Raw genomic sequence first — 21,324 nt, 5'->3', positions numbered from 1 at the left:
GAATTAATTATAAATTGATAGATCATTTAAAGATTACATAATTTTTGCCAAAATATAGTTCACTTTTCTAAGTGTGAACCCTCTCATTTTTTTTTTACACCACTGGTTTTCTGTTTTGACTCTTGCAATAGATAATCAACCTTTTTGGCTAGAATTCACAGAGATGGATTTGAATCAGTGGTCAGGGGAGCGTTTCATGAAAGGACTTGTCAGACGTTTTATCCGACAAGTCCCATTTTATCCGACAGTTACCATAGTAACAGCCAATCAAAATCCAGAAAAGTTGTCAGATCTGACAACTTGTCGGACAAAAATGTTAATGAAACGCCCCCCAGATCACTAAAATCATGGTTTAAGTACAGTTTCCATACAATAATTCATGTATTTAATGGAAGCCTCAAGCAAACACCACATCATTTTCCAATGTCCTGAGTTTTGAGAATCCAGGGGACAAAGCAGTTGACCTTTCAATTCAATTCAATTCAATTAAAAAATGGTCTTTATTGATAATCAAACATGTTAACAATCATACATGAAAAAACAGCAATAGCTGGAAAAATCATGTTTACAAGTTGGTGTTGGCACATTATAAAATACATAGTAAAAACCATAGTAAAATACATTTAAAAAGGCTATACATTCAAAAGTTAATACAATTTAAATAAAGCATAAAAGGCAATGAATGAATGAATGTAATATGATAATGGCAGACTTGAAGGAGAGGAGACTGACACTTATTTAAATGACAAATATAATTGTATGGTGAGGTGGGGATGACCATTTTACATTGCCTTTCCTAGTCGACACACTCATCTTTTGTTGAGTATGTCAACCAAAAAAGGCAATGGACTGTTTTTAAATCTTGTTGTTCTTATTGGAAATTGTTGATAGTTGTTTGTACGACGAAGAGATATGTTTGTATGTTTTTCCGAGGTAGCCATGTCTTACACAAAGGATGAGTTGAAAGTGATTTTGCAAATTTTTTACAGTGTCAGTCTTCTCTCCTTTCACACGTAAGCGACAAAATATTGGCCTCGATAAAGTAGCGCAAAAGTTGTATCTCATACAAAAAAAGAACAAGAATTGTGCTTACTTCAGCACACATGGATGTAATTTAGAAAGTGTCCTATAATGAATGCTCACTTTATCACAGAGCACTATATTCATGCTTGTCACTATTAGTTCAAGCATCAATGAGCCCATTGTTTTGGATTAATGAGTCAAATATTGATATTTATTAAATTTACAATAACAGTGGGCTCTTTGAATGTGGTCTGTGGATTATGGGGATGTGTAAAGTAAAGGCCTGGTCCCACTGGCCGACAGACACAAAACGTATTCATAACGGATACAGCGGACAAGCAAAATTTCGAGGAGGCTCCATCCGTTTTCATCCGCGCCAGACAATGGACAAAATGGATGGACAATGAAATATCGGTGGACGGATGCTCGTTGGATATAGAGCATATGAAACACGTATGCAAAGAGTACACAGCGGATACATAACTTTTTCCAACGGATGGCAAGATTCTTTTCCGTTTTACATCCTGTCCGCATCCGTAATTTCAGTGGGACCAAGCTTTAAGAGAGTTGCAGTAAGTGTGCAGTAGTGCTAATTGACACTGGCAATTTCTCTCTACCGATCTCCACCAAAGAACCATCCACATAAACATAATCAGTCCTGAAATTAACCCCCCCCCCCCCCCGACTTGTGTCAATTATTTTTTATTTTTATGCACCACTCCGTTCTCAACACAACCCTTCAAGACAAGTAGGGGGCTTTTCTCACAGGGTTGGACTAGTGTACTGCAATGCAACACTTTGACATAAGCCCACCTTGAGCTCTCTTCAGAGAGCATTGTGGCCCGATGGATTATTCTTCAGGCTTTGAAACAGAGGGTCTTGGGTTCGAATTCCAGCCATGGCGTAGTTTCCTTCAGCAAGGAATTCATCCACAATGAGCTGCACTCGACCCAGGCGAGGTACCCAGTAGGAATTAATTCCTTGAAATACGTGTGCGCCGTACAATGTAAGTAATTACTGCCGCCAAGCTAAAGCCTGGGTAGTAATTTCCAAGTCCTATGGAAGCGCATAGAGACGTTATATTCATAATGTGATATGCATTGTACAAGATCTGTTTATTATTTTTATTATTATTAAGTCACATAAATTTACATCAGTTAAATTGATAGATGTATCCTTCATTGTCATTTCAGAGTGCAGCATCATCAGAGTTCTCTGATGGCCAGGTTTCGATGGAAGAATACCTCGAGATGAAGAAGAAATTATCAACATCCGAGAGTAGAGTTCAACAACTCCTTAATATGAACAAGCAACTCAATCAGGATGTTCATATGCTCCAGTCTATGGTATGTATCTTATCATCAGCAATCCATCTTCAAGATCATTGTAGAAAACACACTTTACCAACAAAGTAAAACTTGGGCGGATGAACTCCTTGCATGATTTTTTTGCTCTAACTTTTAAAGGGTGTTATGGTGAACCCCTTCTTACAAAGAGTTACGATTGATCCAATCAATCGTAACTCTATGGAAATCCATCAGTGTCATAATTTTTTTCTACAGGAAATTTGCAAAATGTCCTTTGTAAACAAAGGAGAACACACCAAATTGTCAAGAAATCAATGAATTTATGGATATACATTCATATCTAGAAAAAAATTTGAGCAAACATGCATTTTATATGTTGACTTTGCTGGCTTTCCATAGTTGCGATTGATCAGATCAATCGCAACTCTTTGTAAAACGGGCCCCTGGTCTTTGACAGCTATGAAATCTTGTCCCTTGGCTCTATGTTTTACAACCTCATGACCAGTAGATTTGGTTTTAAATATGTGAGGTTTTTTGTAAACATATTTGTTCTATGTGTATGTGAGTTTTTGTGGGCCACTCAGACAATCTTAGCATTTGCTTGGACACATGTATGGATGAATAGATGTATCGGTGTCTCTCGTAAATCATTTCACCCCGAAAAAGGGAAGCTAACCGAGAGAAAGCAAACTCTGATTATTATGCGGTTTGGCATGTGGGTAGTGCCGGATGCAAATGTTACCCATGTAAAGTGACGATGGAATATATGCATGTTAATGACCTCATTTGCACATTTTTTCTGATTGGCTCATAATGAAAAGGGTGAAATTTAACCCCTTTCCATTGTCCAATTTTTTAAGATGGAGTGCGGCCCACAGGTTTATATAGCAAGCGCGAAACCCACGAATCGCAAAACTAGTTGAACATTTTATATTTTGCTGTGTATTCTTAGTGTAACTTAAACTCCCCCCTTCCAGCCTTGTAAGGTTGATATTGCATGTAAGATGATGAATAAAAGAGCTTACCATGTTACCAGCTCATAGTTCATGTTCTTATCTTCAAGATCCGACTATCAAATATCAACTGTCATTCTCTCATCACCCGATACGTTGATCATGTGACATGATGAGAATATCCATAACCATAGCAACCCAAACAATTATATGTGCAAAGAAAATTGCCACATGATTTCTAGGTGCTTGCCATTGATTTATATCTCTGCATCTAGAAAAAAAAAATGTTATGGATGAATGTATAGATTCATGATGATATTTCATTTACATCATCATACAATTCATTTATTCCTCTACATTTTGATACCTAATATGTGACGAAACCTTCACACATTAATGAGCAAGACGCGTTTGAAATTTTAATGTCAAAATCAGGTTGCGCTGAAAAATTGGACACGATTGGTTCATGATACGACAACTGTGCTTATTCGACGATTGGCTCATTAGCATTTCTTTTGTATTCTTTGTTAAGTTTCTCTCACTGGTCCTTGAAATATGAGTGGATTCAGATTCACACATGAGTTTCTGCGCAAATCGTTTTTGATATACCTCAATATTTATTGTTTGTTATCTGCCATGCGTGAATGATTTGCTAAGCTGTTGGTCTCGAATTAAAGATGAGATTTCACTCTTACCATAAGTATCAAATTCATAATAAAAACATGTTTAATTTGTGAAATCTATCTCTGAAAATGGGTTTCCTTTTTTGTGGGACACACTGTATACAATACCATCATTTGGGGCATTAGTACAAAAAGCATGCACAAGATACCTTTGGAAATGTTTTTACATATTTGGGCTGTTTTAAAGATAACAAATGTGTTATGCCGGAGCAAAATGATTTTTTTTTAATACGATATTGATGTGGATTCTTGTTTGATGCACCATCCTTATCTCAAAACCATGACTGGTCAATATACCCAGTAATTAACATTTTTCTGTTTTAATAGCTAATGCCTAAAGTACATGTAAGTCATTAGGTGACTGATCGTGTGATGTAATTCAGCCAATCATTTGATTTTGACCCCTCTCACAATTTTATTAAATATGATATTATAACAATTAAGATTTTTGTTGCAAATACGAATAAGTTTAATAAGTCAATATACATGTATTTTGTATAGTTTTTGTGATAATATTAATTTGAAAATAATAATAAATATTTTTATTTCAGTTAGTTGTTTTAATATGTACACAAATTTTCAGCATTACTCCTATGTGTTTAAGATCACATACGCGATCTGTAATGAAAATCAGAAGTCAGAAAAAATTGGAACCAGTGGGATTCGAACCTGCCATCTACTGCTTTTCGGGCAGCGACTTAACCACCAGGCTATTCTGGTTCACGGCTAAATCACGATGAACTGGAATTCAAATACCCTCGATCCTCTTTTTATGATATAATTAAAAAGCAAATGAAATAAAATAAAAAAATTGGTTTCTTTATTTTGTTTGTAGGTTGATAAGTTGAAAGAAGAGAATGCCAAGTTATTGGTCCTTCAGAGGGGTAAAGATGTCCCCCAGATGGGTAAGCCTCGGGACCTTGAATCCCTCGCCCCGGCACCTAAACCCAGTCCCAAACCGTCGGTGCCAGGGAACCGACCCAGATCCATGTTTGAGCAGAGAGCTACTCAGAAGCCTGCTCCCAGGTGGAAGCCCAGCGGACCGAAAGCCAATCCACCAACATCAGCTAAGCCCACCGCGACGGGGAGTGAAGGGGTCGAATCGAAGGATGCAGGGAAAGATGCGAAGAATCCGGTACCCATCGTTGGTTTGCCAACTATTCAAGATGATCTAGCCAATGAGGTATTTATGAGAGCCATATGATATTACATTAAAGGGGAAGTTCACCCTGAAGAAAAGCTTGTTGCAGAAATAGAAAAAAATTTAAAAAAATATTTGTGAAGGTTTGATGAAAATCCGTTAAAGATTAAGAAAGTTATTAGAATTTAAGTTTAGGACTTGTGACGTCATAAACGAGCAGCTGCCCGTATGTTATGTAATATAAAATGCAATTTTTTTTATTTTTTCAATGGTTCCTGATGACTTATTTTTGTTTTCTATTCATTATTGGGTGTGAAATGAATTTATATTAATATACAAAAGGTACAGTAAAAACCATTTTCAATTTTCTGGGAAAATGACTTTCATCGATTTTTTTTTACCATTCGCTATGTAGGAATGCTGCTAGCATATGACGTCACAAATCGAATAATTAAAATTCTAATAACTTTTTTTTTTTTATGGATTTTCCTCAAACCCTTTGGCAATTTTTTTTTTGCTATTTTTACAATAATCTTTTTGTCAGGGTGAACTTCCCCACCCCATCATGATTACCCATCTATTTTTGTTTCTTAGCTCGAAATTTTATACCCAAGAGGAAGTGGTGCTTCAATAACATTTGTGAATTCTGTGTTCTTCCAGTCTTTAAGTTTTCTGGAGCACTTAATAATTGAATGGCTTTGCATTTGTGTATACCCATTTGAATACTGTAAACCGACATGTAGTATCATTGTTGCATCATGTTGCAGGCAGCTTGTAATGTACCTTCAAAGAGTCGATGAGTTTAGATTTTTAATGGGGACAGCAAACAGATGACTGTACTCAGTGTACCCACCCACTCAGTGAAACACAGGCAGTGAATATGATAATGCTCTACTTTATTTTTTTCAGACAACTCGGTGAAAAAGGCAGTGAATATGATACATGTAATGCTTGACTTTATATGTTCTATTTTTTTTATAGGATGCAGATTCAAAAGATAAGCCAGATAGGCCACTCAGTGAAACAGGCAGTGAATACGATAACGCTTTACTTTCACAGACAGAAGATGAAAAGAGGTAAGATATCCTGAACTCTTTTGACAAAAAAGAAAAAAACAAATAACATTTTCAATTATCATTTTTTTTAAATTACCTTTCGCACATTTGGTGATCTCTATGATGAACCATCCCTGTCTTCATATTAAAGGAATTTGTTGACTGTTTGAAAAAGGAGTATTTTTTCAGATTATGTCTTTTTGATCATAGTATTGTGTTAAAAGTTTATTCATGTAAGAGGATTCAAAATGAAAATGTTGCTGTTGTAATAACAATTTCAAACTTTCAGGTCAAATATTAATCACATGAGCTTTACAGACAAAGCGGCCAGTCATACGTCAAGATATCGGAGAATTTTTAGTGCATCATCTTACAATGAAGAATGTTTCTGATACATATAGGTATACCCCTGTGTGTCACAGGCAGATTTCACCAGCGGGGAGAGAGGGGGGGGCAGTCAAATGTATTGCTGTACACATGCGTGACAAAATTATTTCCAAACACCCCCTAAACAAGTTTTTTCTCTGTTCGAAAAAAAAAACCCTAAACAAGTTTTTCGCTGGCTTTATTTACACATTTTGGCCCCTAAACAAGTTGTTGCCAGAATATGACCCTTGGGAAAAACATACCCTAAATATGTTTGGCTAGTCTTAAAAAAAACATACCCTAAATAAGTTTGACCCCGCGATTGACCATTGACCAGTCTTCCAAAACCACCATTTGTCTTGAAAATCTGTGTTTTTTATACCCTTAACGAGTACACGCGCGGCCCGTGTCCAAATCCGAAAAAACACTCCGTTAAACACGTTTTTTTGGTCACGCATGTGTAAAGCAATATATTTGACTGCCTCCCCCCCCCCCCCACTCACTCCCTTGCTCTGCCCACTTGGCACTCTCAAGTACTTTCAAGATAGTTGATAATTTTCAGGTATTGTTGATTATACCCTAGGAAAGATATGGTATACATATACCTCTTATTTCACCAAAAGGAAAAGATAATCCATCGCTTTTAATAACAATGGACAGTAGTACACCTCCCCCTCCTTCCTGGCTTATCTTGAATAACATGTAAATATTACTGATTACCTAACAGATACATGTATTCCTTGAAATCTTCTTTATTCCCCCTCCCCCCCCCCCCCACAGCACACCTAAACCAGATTCACCTGCATCGATACCCCTCCCATCCCCTTCCCCCATCTCTCCTGCCACCATCAGCACACCACCACCGCAGTCATCGTCGTCACCCGAACCAGAGGGAGGAGAGACGGAGGATGGGGCGGAACCCAAGAAACCACCCACGCAGGAGGCGGTTGTTGGGACTACAGAGAAGATTACCAGAAGAATCCAGACCTTGCTGCTGGCAGCACAAGAAGGAAAACTTGATAGGTAGGCTCTTTTCTGTTTTCAAATCACATTGATTTAGCGTTCACTATATGGGAATTTGTTTCTCACTGATAACAAAACATGTGTAGTAATTACCCATTAGACCTCACATCCTGTAAAATGCCCTTATAACTCAACAAATGATTTATATTTGTTTATGGCATCAAAGAAGACGCCTTTATGTCATAAACAACATATCCACACATGCGAGGTGCCGCGAGCAGTAATTGTCCTGTGCAAGAGAAAATATGCACATATGCACATATTGTCCTGTGCTAGGTGAAGCATAGACTGTCACCAAAGCCTAACAATACACATGTTTAGCCACTGATACCCAATGGTCAGCCACAGATAGGTTGGGACATGCGTTCCATGGAGGTACCCCGTACGAAGAATAACCCATAAGTGTTCGTGGATGTGACTTTGCCCAAGGGGCAAGATAATTCATTGTTCAAGGCAAATAAGCAACACCTTTTCCTGTTTCAATATCCTACGCTCACAGAGTAGAATTCACAAAGATCTGTTTTGTACTTCATGTACATCTACCTGTTGATATATTTGATTGTCATGGGGAGGATTCAATTTCATCACATTATCATCAGCAGATCTGCCTCAAGCATGTCTGTATAGGAAAAGGTTTAGTGGAACTTTTCCCAAAACAAGACTTCTTGAATAGAATGTCTGATCCCCAAGATTACAAAGTGTCTAAAACAAAAAAAAGGAAGAAAGAACGACACAATTTGTGTGTGTTCTACTTGACCCTCAAGAATAATACATGGCTTGCTAATCTTGTTTTAAACTGACCCTATGTTTGTTTTTTTAAGAGAAGTATTCAAAGTAGGTCTAAATGTTTATCAGGTACATGTATGGTAGACGGTTTCGTTTTAATTTCATTACATTTGATTTTCTTCTGTAAATTTCAGTGTACTTAACAGTTGAAAATGTGTTTGTATTCATTTCCATTAGATGGAATGAACACGTTTTACTTCAAACCCATATCATATCAACCATTGTGTTGTTTTTCCACAGGTTTGTGTCGTGTTCAGATAATATCTACGCTACCGTTACAGACATGGTGAAATTATTCCCGGAGGTAAGACAACTTTTTCTTTCTTTTTTTCATCACCTTTTTATCCAACCTCAATCACCCTTCTTGACCACTTTCCCTGTTCTATCTCATTTTATTCAACTTCAAACACTCTTCTTCTTTTTTCTCTCTTGTTTTTTTTTTCCACCACCTTTTCCTTCAAATTCAATCACTCTTGTTCAATGATAATACCATATGCTGTATAACGTAGCAACGCAGGCTACTGGGTACTGGCAAAGCTGCCAGTTGGTAGGATTCCGTCCTATTTAGTGGGATTTTTAAGGGGAAAGTGATGCTAAATACATTTTTACCCTAGAAATAGAGTTTTAAAGCTTTTAAGAATGATGATTTTTTTTTCTTATATTTTTTTCAAATTTTGCAGAAAAAAAGGATTTTAGGCTTTGAAATAGAAGAAAAATACATAAATAATATGATTTTTCACATTTAAGGTTGGTAGCCCTATTAACTATTCACCACAATGTATTTATCACTGCAATTGTCTTGTGTCTCGTTTTAATGCAGAAACCCAAATCAGAAGAAGTTCGTGTACCCCTTCGTCTATTGGTATCCAGCGCCAGTCGGCTTAGAGGAGAATGCCAGAGTGCCGTACCCGCTGACCCTTCAATGACCCCCGACCTCAAACATCTGACCAACCAGATCATCGCTTGTGCATATGACATCGCCAAGGCTGCCAAACAACTCGTCACCAGCTTTCAATAAAGGTCTCCTTCACACATTATCACCTCCCAGCTCGACAGTCACAGTTAGACAGCCAAAACTTATCCTCTATCTTTAAATATTGTATGGAGAAGCAGATCCAAAGCTTCAAAAGGTTACGTAAGGTCACGTAACTTGTCAAAATTGATGCACAATTACCCATGTGACTACTTGATTCAATGAAGGATAATTTCAGGGTGAGGTTCGGAGAGCAAGAAGAGAATAAGTTTTGAGTACACACTAGCATGAGATGCACATACTGTTAACATTCTCTATTGAAACCATCAGCAGTCTGAAAAGAAATAGATCCACTAAGTGAGATGTTGTGACTTCATCTTTCTGCAGTTGTGGAGGAAGAGTTCCTTTAAAAAAGATTTAATTTTATTACTACCCCTGGGTTCCATAACACAAAGATTAGCGATCAATCGCTAAATGAACTGACCAATCAAGATCAAGTTTACACGCAAATTTGGTGCAAAATACTGACCAGGAACCAATCAGAAGTGTTCTTATTTGCAATTCATCGCAAACCTCTGTGTTACGGAGCCCTGGTCTTCTCAAGTGGTCCCTATACAAATCCTATGAGAATGACAAAGTTCAGAAGTAAATGGGTTAATTTTGATTTTGAAAGCCAAACTGACCATTCATCCTGTTTACACCGAACCTTGACTAACAGACATATGATTTTTTGACTGGGTAGTCCCATGAGTCATTTGGTTATTTTCTTTTAGTAAGAATTAAAAATGAAATATTATTGACCAGAAACTCTATTGTTTTTCCACTCGATTAATGTGTATTGCATGTGGAATGGCATTTATCTCTTAAATTTTGGTTTGCTTTCTTTTTCTTTACTGTTAGGCCATATTTTATTCAATTTGGTATATTAATTCATCAAAGTTAACTCAGTATCTTTTCTTAACTTTATGTTCTACAGTGCACAGATACATAGGTACATTTTGTGATATGCACTTTATCATATGATTTTGATGTTGGTCGGTATTTCTTCGCAGGTTTAAGACAAGCCAATGTGATCGCAGTGTATGATATTGACAGAGTGCTAAGGTAACAAAGTTCACACTTCCGTTACTAAGATAATGTAATGACACTCCTGTTGACACATACTCCTTGCGATTGTGTTATAGAAATATTTGTGATTCATCTCCAATTATAATCCATTGTGGTTTGATTAATTTCTTTGGTCAGTATTCAGAACTAATCTCGTTTTGATTTTTACTCTGTTATTTGGTGTATATTCCAGGGGCTTTTCCACATGAGCACTGTATTTCCAACTGTCGTTGAATATTTGTGCCTGCGGTATACATCGCCGTCCCTTTCTGCCAATTAATGCTGGAAAATTATTTGTGTTTTAAAAGCTGAACCCTCCCATTCTAACAATATTCAATTAAAATTGATAATATTCGGGTAGTTGTCCAGGGTTTTGAGAAATGGGGAGGGAGATGAAAACTGTCTCCAAGAATTTATATATGGTTATTCATTTTGCATCTATAGATTCATTGACATATTAGAATTAACATTTGTATAACAAGTTTAATGACTGAGATAAAATCAACCAACCAGTTTATATGTCTTCCATATGTACAGTTATCATTATTCTGATGTTAGATGTGAAACCATTATCTTAGAATGGATCTTATTACAGCTTGTGAGTAGAATGGTCAAGTTATATTGTTTAGCACTGGGTCATGAAATATACTTGGTTACCTAATTGTGGAATACATTTATTCACGTCATAAATTTGACGGTATATTAGTCAATGGTTACGTGTCATGCTGTGGGTGTACAGTCAGAATGCAGCATTATACTATACAGCATATGATTGAAGAAGGAAGAAGGTGAAACACGGTTGATGTGTGTTTCTTCAAGGGGAGGCCTTCCCTGCCTTAAAGACTACTCAAAAAGATGCAGAAAAATGAGAGAAATATATTGAGGTTTGGGGAAAAAATCAATCAAATAATAAACAGTGTTTTGATTTTGTGATGTCACATACAACCAACTTCTTTATTTATCATGTAATTTACATTCCCCAAATGCTGATTTTTTTTTTCCATTGGTTCATGATGCCGGAAAAAAAAAAACAATTGTATTCTCAGAAGTGTGGATCAAATAATGTGTCTGATGGTATATATGAAAATTTGAGGATAAATCATTTTTTAAAATTTCTGAGAAAATGTTGTTTTATGGAATTTATAATACATGATATATGGAGGAACTGCTCACATTTGACATCACAAAGTAAAAACTTGACAATCTAAAACTCCAGGCGTACCAACTACTTCTTTTTTTTTAGGAGATTCTTTGTTAGAAAGATTTTTTATCAACCAAAAAGAGGAACACTCCATTTTTCCATGTATTTAAGATAAAAAACAAGTCGGCCCATATATGTATATGTGTGGTGGGTATGAGTGAAAGAGTAATACAGATTTTCAACACTTTTAATTTCTCAATGTTTAAATACAAGAATGCTAAACATGCCTTGATTAAAAAAAAAAGTGAGAGAGACACACCTGAAATCAAGCAGATAGATTCGCGCCGCTCGATTAGGACTACTTTTTTTCATTTTCTAATGTTGGCAGTCCAGAAACTCCACTATTCATTGATGGATTTTCGCTGGACCTTAAAATATTTCTCTCTTATTTTCTGCTTTGCTCTAAATCAAGGAGACCTTCTCCTATTATGTACTGCCTACGGACATTAGCAATTGCTGCCGTGATGTCACAAAAAACTATGATGAAAATCTTCATTTCGTACTCTTTACCGTTGGCAGATGGAATAATATGATGTCTTCCAAATATTTTGTTTCCTCAATGATATCGATCATTTAGAAACTGCAACAGCACAACCCACAAACATACACCTGCATGCTTCGTGATAAAACAATGGAATAGTTAGTTAACAAGATTACTGCCAGAGACACTTGTGCACTGCATTCACATAATATCCTCATGAGCAAAATCGAGTGTTTCTAAAAAAATCGCTGAAGTGTCCGATCTTCCCCTTGTAGTATCTTTGGTTCAGACTAGTGAGATATGAAAACTGTTAGCCTGTGTTTGAATGAAATGGATGTTGTAGATTGTCTGACTTTTTGTTCCGACTTCCTTTACACTTTGGAAAGAAAATGAATTAACGTTTCTAATGGAGGTTCTGTGAATTAACTGAAGTACATTACTGTTTTCATGCTCATCCAGTTTAGAGATTGAGACCATAATATGCAGGATGAAAAAAAAATAGGGGAAATGGCTTTGTAGCATAGTAAGCAAGTCTCCAATAGGTTAAGGGGTAAATAGAAACAAAAAAAAACACTCATCACTGCAATATTTCCATTTCAGAATCACATGTTTTCACAATATGTTTTTTTTTGTGTAAAGACTTTATGCTTATTGTGCACAGTAAACGCAATTGTGAAGACTGGTTTAAATAAAAAATTATTGGCATTTACTGGCACAAATCACCCCCTCCCCTCCTTGTGAAAAAAAAATCATAATCAAATGATATGGCATTGGGAAGAAAGAGCCTTTTCTGAGAAGTATAATCTGGTCTACAAATGTGAAAGGTTACTCTTCAACCAATACTAACCAGTTCAATGCACTCAATTTCTTGATCAAACTGTATGACAAATTATGCATAAGAGTAGAACATTATATGGGATGCTGGTTGTTATGTGTATAAATCATTTTGTATCGTGTAAATAGTTTTTATATAATGAAAATGCTCTCTTTTTGCTTATTTATAATGGTTTTGGCATGAATAGGTTTGGCTTGATACATGCATATCCAGAATATTACATTTAGATTCCTGCCCCTCTGCATGGAATTACCTTATAGAGTTTGTTTATATTTCAAGGATATGAAATACCTATTTAATGATATACACTCTTTTTTCATAAATTATGTCTCGTGAATTATCAATATAAAGGTGTAGGAATGACATAAATGTCAAGGAGTTTGTGTTTATTAGTTTATTCCCCCTCCCTCCCTTCCTCTCTTTTTGCTTTTCATAATTTTATTCTGCATTGTTACCCTCATATTTGATTTAATATAACCTTTATGTATTGTGTATGTTATTTAATTCATTTCTGATTCTTCCTGTATTTCTATTGTATTTTTTTTTATTCATGATGTAAAAAAAAATGGATTCACAAAATTGCGTAATTCCTTGTAATCACTGTGCTTGCAAGGAATGATCATGTGCAACGTATTATTATCCAGAGAAATTTTATTTTCTTTTCAGTATGTCCAAAATGATGACATTTATACCTAAAGCCATTGAGGCATACTCTTTGTCTAAATGCAAATGAGCAATTTGTATGGTGTCTTTGAAGGAGATGGAAGTATACTACAGGGCTGCACTGTTGAATCCTGGATTTAAAAATAAATCCCCGATTTAAAAATAAATCCAGATCATTGTTGACCAACTGAACACTAGATTATTAAAATGAAACCTTTAAAGATTCAAGATTTCATTTATAAATTCAAATTCTTTCAGGCTTGAAAATGAATATGTAGGATTTTGGTCACCAACCGCTGTCGATCTGGGTTTATTTCAAATCCATGAAAATCAGAGTGAATAGTTGGATGTGAATTCGATAAATAGATTAAAACCAAACAAACAAAATACTCTTAATTTCATTTATATTGTCTAGATACATAGCAAACTTACATATGTATGGAGATTTACATTTATTTTCCGATAGACCGAGTGTATCTGAACTAGCATGAATGGGCAGATATGAGCCGATGATTTCACATGCCAATATTTCTCTTTGTATTTTATCATACAAATGTTTGAAGTCCTGGTTTTTTTTCATAATGTTATATAGCCTCTCTTGTAACATAATAAGTTACAATGATCTTAAATGTTAAAATTAGAATTCAACCCTGTTTTCATATTCTTGGATTTGATCATTTCATTGAATAAGGAAAAAGAAATGACAGGGATAGACCAAAATATATGTGACATTATCTGCTCACTCATTACATTATGTTTCATTATGCAAAACTTTAAAACAAAAATAGAATGAATCCATATGATTGTATTTTGCTTTAGAGATTAATGAAATTGTAAGATTTCTGCTTGTAAATTCTCTCTATTCATTTAATTCATTATCTTTATGCCAGAACACCCCTCTTACAGAGGAAGTGGTATCACTAGAATAACTTATTTATGTATGGATTTACTTTTTGTCTCGCCTGAACGAAGCTTCGTAGAGACCTACATGTAGTAATCACTTTTCCTATTGGTCTGTTCAAAACTGTTTAAGTTTTTGCTCAACTTGCTATCATTTCTTTATGTCTGCATCATTTAAGTTCATACTTGGTACATATGATCCTTGGGTAATACCACTTGTGTGTCCTCTCATTTCTTTGTTTCTGCATCAATGATGTTGACACTTGGTACATATTTTGATCCTTGGATAAAACCGCACGTGTGTCCTGAGGATGATGGAGTCAAAGGTCATCTAGGGGTCAAAAGGCAAATGATATGAGGTCATGTCTGTTCCAAAAATGTTAAAGTTTTTGTTCAACTTGCTCTCATTTCTTTATTTCTTGCATCAATTATGCTGACACTTGGTACATATTATCCTTGGATAAAACCACATGTGTGTCCATGAGGGTGATGGGGTCGAAAGTCATATAGGGGTCAAAAGGTCAAGGTTTTGTTCAAATTGCTCTCATTTCTTTGTTTCTGCATCAATTGTGTTTATACTTGGTACAAATAGCCATCGGGTAATACCACATGTGTGTCCATGAGGATGATAAGGTCAAAAGATCATATTGCATATTTCAGCAATCGCGATATCAGGCGAGACTCGCGGTTCGTGAACCACCTTGTTTATTATTGTTTTCTTTCATTAGTACATATATAAAGTGAAAGATGAAGGGGGAATTATTAAATAAATCAAGTAATTCATCAATGTCATGCTGGTGATAAATTAAAGTATTGGTATATAAAAAAAAATCATGTTTGTGTATCAGTGTAATTCTTATCTAATTACCCCTCCGTCATTAAGATAAGTTATACTATATAAACCCAATCAACGTAAACGCTGCTCTCCCTTGGGGTCCTTCCTATTAAAACAAACAAACAAAGATCTTACAATACACAATGTAATTCGTGTACATCATTAGAAATATATATATAATTTCAATTATTATTATGCCTCACACACTCCTTAATGATAATTTGTTTGTTTCTTCTTTGTGTAATTGTTAGTTTGGACTTTTTAGTATTTTTTTATATTTATGTATGTATCTTATATATCCAAAGGTGTGACAACAGCTCAAGCATCTGCTTATATTGTCATACCACTGCATGTCTGCAACCTTGGTATAATCAGTTATGTAAATTATCATAATTATACATCTTTTTCTGTAAAATTTAATGTATTTAATTTTGTGATGGTCACACTATGTACATTGTCATGACATGCAGAAACGAAATAAATAAATAAATTAATTAATTAATTAATAAATAAATGAATGAATATATAAATAAATAAATGAAATAAATATATGTAAAACCTATTAATTGAAGTTGTCAGAGATGAACAATATAATGAATTGGCATACATCTTCAGAAATTAGAAAAATATACATACCTAGAACTTAGAACATTATAATTGAAGTTAATGGAGGTAGTTAATCATTGAAGATTGAACCCAAAGTCAAGAACTCATAAATGCTTTGTATTCCCCTTTTTAGTCTTTTTTTCATTCTTCTACAAACATGTCAGTGTTGAATTAACCTGCTTTATTTAAAAGTATACACTGTTAGAGAAAACAGAAGATTTCACAGAAGTACATTAAAAAAAATATTTTACAGAAAGAAAAAAACAAATTTACCCAATAGTCGGGCAGCATATGTCATGATTTACCGGCTACTTCGAAAAATTGGCTAAGTCTGATTTTTCACTTTTATGTGATTGGTGACATCACAAGGAACAACTTTCAACTTGGTGACAAATTTCTAATGGTCATCTTGACCATGTTAGGTGTCAATATAGGGTCAATAGGGGTCAATTTTTGAAATTGCCCCAATTCTGTCGAGTGACACAGCAAATTGTTTGTCTTGTTATACTGAACAAGAAAGTGTACACAACAATATACTCTTGACCTTCCGTTAAAAGTTATGACCGGAAATGTCAAAAGGTCAACAAACTTTTAGTAAGTGGCAAATTACACTAAAAGTGTTAAAGTTGAATTAAGAAGACGATTCCAAATATTGAGATATTTACATTAATAGCAACCTTACAACCCCCCAAACACTAATAGGTGATTCGACCCCCCATTTTCTTTTTTCAAAATAGTGAATTTGAACGATTTATCCCTACCCATTTTCCCTGAGTTCGCTCCTGCAATGCCTACCGAGACGGGTGTTCTTTGAGTGTGACGTCACCGGGGGGTATTCGGTCCCGGTGTAGTATAATCAAGGCAGTGCCGTTTTGTGTACTATGCACGTACTCCTTCATATGGAATAACTGCAGTTGAAGTTGTATCTGCGAGCCATAGAACTTGCAAAGAGGAAATGATTAAAATATTTGTGGCCGTACTATTATTCCAAATATGTGAATTCCCTCAGAATGATACCATAGACCCTAAAGGAATAATTTCAAGGTGAATAATATGAAATTTGATCGAGATCTTCTCACCAGTCGATAACGTAGCAGACGTGTTATTATGACATATTTATCCGCGTGTGACGCGGCTCTTGCAAAAAAACACAGTTAGTTGCGGAATTGCTTTGTGCCGACCGGCCGCCCGCTCCGGCGCAGCTAGCTGTCGAGCTACCGTACCGTTCTTGTTGTCTTCAACCATAGAGATGTATACTAATTACTATATATCTTTCTGTCTTCAACTCACTTTCGAATTGCGTTTGTATGTGTGACGGTGACCCCTAGCGTAATTAAATATAGAAAACAACTCAGAAGGCCGAGAAAGAATACTATACGTTTGGTTCAAGATTGTTCTGTGGAATGAGCTATGAGTGGAAATGATCCAGAGGATATAAAAGTGGAGTCAAAGACAAAAGAAAAGAAGAAAAAACGCCAGGGGATCGCTGCACGGCCATGAACTAAGTCGACATACCAGACCATAACAGTACACTCAATGCCTGGGTGTTGTGTGTACAAGTATTATGCGTTCAGCGCGCGCTGAGCTAGCCGCCGGAATTACTTTCCAGCTACTCACTTGATTGAACATCGTGATAAAATAAATGAGAAATAGTGAAAATATCATTCAATAACTCACTGTTTGCTATCTTACATCATGATTGAAGAGTTCATGGTGGTTATTCATACTGTTTTTTATACAGGGAAAGTAAAGATTTGTACATATCAGTCCTATTTATTTGATTTGAGTTGCTTTGAAAAAAAATTGTAAAATATCTTTCTCTCTCTGCATAGCATTTCTGTATGACATTCAGGCACCTCTTATACTAAATTCCCCCCGGTGACGTCACACTCCGAGTGACTTTTCTGTACACTCGTCTCTCGGGCTCTGACAGGTGGCTAATTTCATAGACTTTCAAAGCAAAATATCGAGAAGGCAGAGGATTATTGTGACATGCTATGTGTTTGAACAACTTATATATACTATATATTGTATGTAGAACCTATATTTATGGAAACTCACCCCCTTCTTAATTCAACTTTAAGAAAGCTACTTTTCCGTGTCTTTATGCATGTGTGTACTTTTTTATAAGTCCATCGTCAGAAGTCCTTATCCAGAAGATAAAAATGGTCAAGACAAGGTTAGGAAAAGGTCAAAAAACTTTCATTGGAATCCAAAATACACTAAAAGAGGTTAGAATTTTAGAAGTCTTATTTTTCGTGGGTTCTTTATTTTGAAAAGTCTCTATCTAAGAAGACATTATATATAAAGGGGTCAAATATGCTTATTTAGGAACAAAATAGATAAACAGAGATAGATGTCGAATACATTCACTGTGGTATCATGGTATTGCATTAATACCTTGAAACGACTTGACAAACCCTAATGCCCTAAAAATCTTATCATCTTCATGATTTGATAAGTGCAACCAGCTCTTTCCGAGTTTTTTTTTTTTATTTAGGAATTCAATTCAAGTTCAATTCACTTTCAATTTACTAGTCTTTGATGTAAAAAAGTATTTCCTTCATCTGCTCTGTACAGAATATTTTAATTAGCAGAAATGATTGTAATGTATTGCGGTATAAGTATAATACTATGTTAACAGCAGGGTTAACAGAATGAACACATCGATTGATCAGTGCTCCTAAGAAAGATGCCTAACATTTTATTTGGATAAACTTGCGAAAAAGATAATGAGGTTAGGACTGAGGATGATAAGTTGGGCTCCAATTGCTCCTCAATTATAATTCTAATGTGTGACGGTTATATTATTTCTGTCAAAGAGGCAACATCGTGCAGGCATGCTCATTGTAGTCATGGGTGTCCATTATGCTGTTATGATATATTCTGACCATTACTCGATCTCTGTAGACAATTTTGAAGGACTACACATTTCTGGTGCATGTGCTGTTCTGAGCTTATCATTGGAGCCCTTTTGCATTTTGTAAAGTGAAATTTATAAGGATTTCGTACATTCTTTTGGTCAATTATATTTATTTTTCAGTAAAAATACAAGTCTTCACAATTTCTGGGGGCAGCTCCCCCCCCCCCCCCCCCCCCCCCCCGCTGTGATATGGTCGTGGTTTACTTTAATCACTTTAATGACATATGTGAGTATTCTTTCTGGCAACATCCAGGTAGTTTAGCACGTAGGAAAAAAACAAGAACGACAAAATAATAAAAACTTAATGTGCATCTATGCACATCACTATCGTGAGAACTGGTATTAAGTTTAGTTTCACGTTGTATGCTCTGGAAAAAAGACACACTTGATAAAATAGTACAAGCCGTTTTAATGACAGCACATAATCAGAAATGAGTAGTCCTTCTTGGCTCCAGAGATCGAGTAATGGTCAGAATATATCACATCAGCATGATGGACACCCATGACCGACTACAATGAGCATGCCTGCACGATGTTGCCACTTTGTCAGAAATAATATAACCGTCACACATTAGAATTAATTAAGGAGCAATTGGAGCCCAAGTTATCATATCCTCAATCCTAACCTCATAATCTTATTCGTAAGTTAATCCTAAAAAGATGTTAGGCATCTTTCTTACATGTCTTAGAAGCTGGGAGCACTGATCAATCGATATCTGTTAACATAGTATTAAACATATACTCCAATACATTACAACCATTTCTGTTGATTAAAATATTCTGTACAAAGCAAATAGATGAAATGTTTATTTACATGTCAAAGACTAGTAAATTGAAAATGAATTGATGTCAAGTCTTTTCGAGGTATTCCTGCAATACTATGATACCACGCCGAATTCGACGTCTATCTCTGTTTATATATTTTGTTCCTAAGTGAGCACATTTGACCCCTTTTTATCTAATGGATAATGTCTTCTTAGATAAAGTAGATAAAGATTTTTCAAAATAAAGAACCAACTTCTAAGAATTTAACCGCTTTTAGAGTATTTTGGCTACCAATGAAAGTTTGTTGACCCTTTGACCTTTCCCTGACCTTGTCTTGACCCTTTATATCTTCTGGATAAGGATTTCTGAAGATGAACTTATCAAAATCGAAATTTAAAAAGTACACACATGCATAAAAACACGGAAACGCAGCTTTCTTAACCCTTTCAGTGTAATTTGCCATTTACCAAAAGTTCGTTGACCTTTTGACATTTCCGATCATAACTTTTTAACGGAAGGTCAAGAGTATATAGTTGTGTACACTTTCTTGTTCAGTATAACAAGACAAGCAATTTGATGTATGACTCGACACAGTCGGGGCAATTTCAAAAATTGACCCCCATTGACCCCATTTTGACCCCTAACATGGTCAAGATGACCATTACAAATTTGTCACCAAGTTGAAAGTTGTTCCTCGTGATGTCACCAATCACATAAAAGTGAAAAATCAGACTTAGCCAATTTGTCGAAGTAGATGACATATGCTGCCTGACTACAACAGGTCTGTTTTAAAACAGGGGAAAACAGTTTTATTACAATAAATTTGCAAGGTTACATACACCAAATACAAATTTTCTGTAAATTTACACAAATGCTTGTAAGATTACAGGTGTTCTCGAGACTCTGCTGCAGGAAGTTTTGTTTTTGAAGAAGAAATTTTCTAACAGTGATATATATATATATATATACATAACCTAATTGTATTATTTTAGTGTATATGTGTCTCGACATCTTGTGTTGCTATACAGATCAATAGTATAAAATTTTATGTTTACGATTTCATTAAAGGGGAAACCTACCCGAATAAAATGTTGTTTTCAGAGGAAAAAGGAAAAAAAAATACAAAGGTGAAAGTTTGTACAATATCAGACCAACAATTACAAAGATATGAAATTTTAAGTCATTTTTTTAAATTACCCTTTTTATTCTTCGTCGTGAAACATTTTGGGGCGACCATTAACCCTTCCCCCAATCTGAACGCCATTGTTTTAGTCTACCCTCATCTCTGCTCATTATCTCTAGCTATAATATTCCTTCAAAAACTTTTCTTTATCTTTCCGAATGAATTCAGATGTTTTTTTTTCTTTTTCATTCCCTTGAAGGGCACATCCATCCCACCATTAAGTTTAGTTGAAGGAGAGAAAAATATCAAACAAGCAAAACGCTGAAAACACATCAAAATCGAATGTAAAACAAGCAAGTTCGAATATTTAAAGTTTCACTTCATTTCTTATAACAGTTCCTAGTCAGCATATAAACGAGGGAACCAATGACGTCACTATTTGATTTTCATTTTATTATATTAATTAATTTATGAAAATTCCAATATTTCTCTCATTATATTGTGAAATAAGGTTGGATTCCTCCTTGAATATGTGGCTTATCATTCATGCAACATATAATCCTTGTGTCAAATCT

General features: G+C 35.3%; 1 protein-coding gene across 1 annotated transcript; it reads left to right on the top strand.

Moving 5' to 3' along the window:
• On the top strand, positions 1-15,332 carry LOC129272455 (ARF GTPase-activating protein GIT2-like). The gene is made up of 6 exons (XM_054909605.2): positions 1-2,369; positions 4,802-5,149; positions 6,089-6,183; positions 7,309-7,551; positions 8,578-8,641; positions 9,158-15,332. The coding sequence occupies exons 1-6, from the start codon at positions 2,193-2,195 to the stop codon at positions 9,353-9,355; spliced, it is 1,125 nt and encodes a 374-aa protein (XP_054765580.2). The 5' UTR covers positions 1-2,192; the 3' UTR covers positions 9,356-15,332.
• Positions 15,333-21,324: the final 5,992 nt, after the last annotated feature.

This window comes from Lytechinus pictus, chromosome 2, assembly GCF_037042905.1.
Source record: "Lytechinus pictus isolate F3 Inbred chromosome 2, Lp3.0, whole genome shotgun sequence".
Classification (NCBI taxonomy): Eukaryota; Metazoa; Echinodermata; class Echinoidea; order Temnopleuroida; family Toxopneustidae; genus Lytechinus; species Lytechinus pictus.
This window is presented reverse-complemented; position numbering and strand designations above follow the sequence as displayed.

Coding starts and splice junctions, on each gene's coding strand:
- LOC129272455 (XM_054909605.2), top strand. CDS start 2,193: ATGTATCCTTCATTGTCATTTCAGAGTGCAGCATCATCAGAGTTCTCT. Junction 5,150..6,088: donor AAGATGATCTAGCCAATGAG/GTATTTATGAGA, acceptor TTTTTTTTATAG/GATGCAGATTCAAAAGATAA. Junction 8,642..9,157: donor TGGTGAAATTATTCCCGGAG/GTAAGACAACTT, acceptor GTTTTAATGCAG/AAACCCAAATCAGAAGAAGT.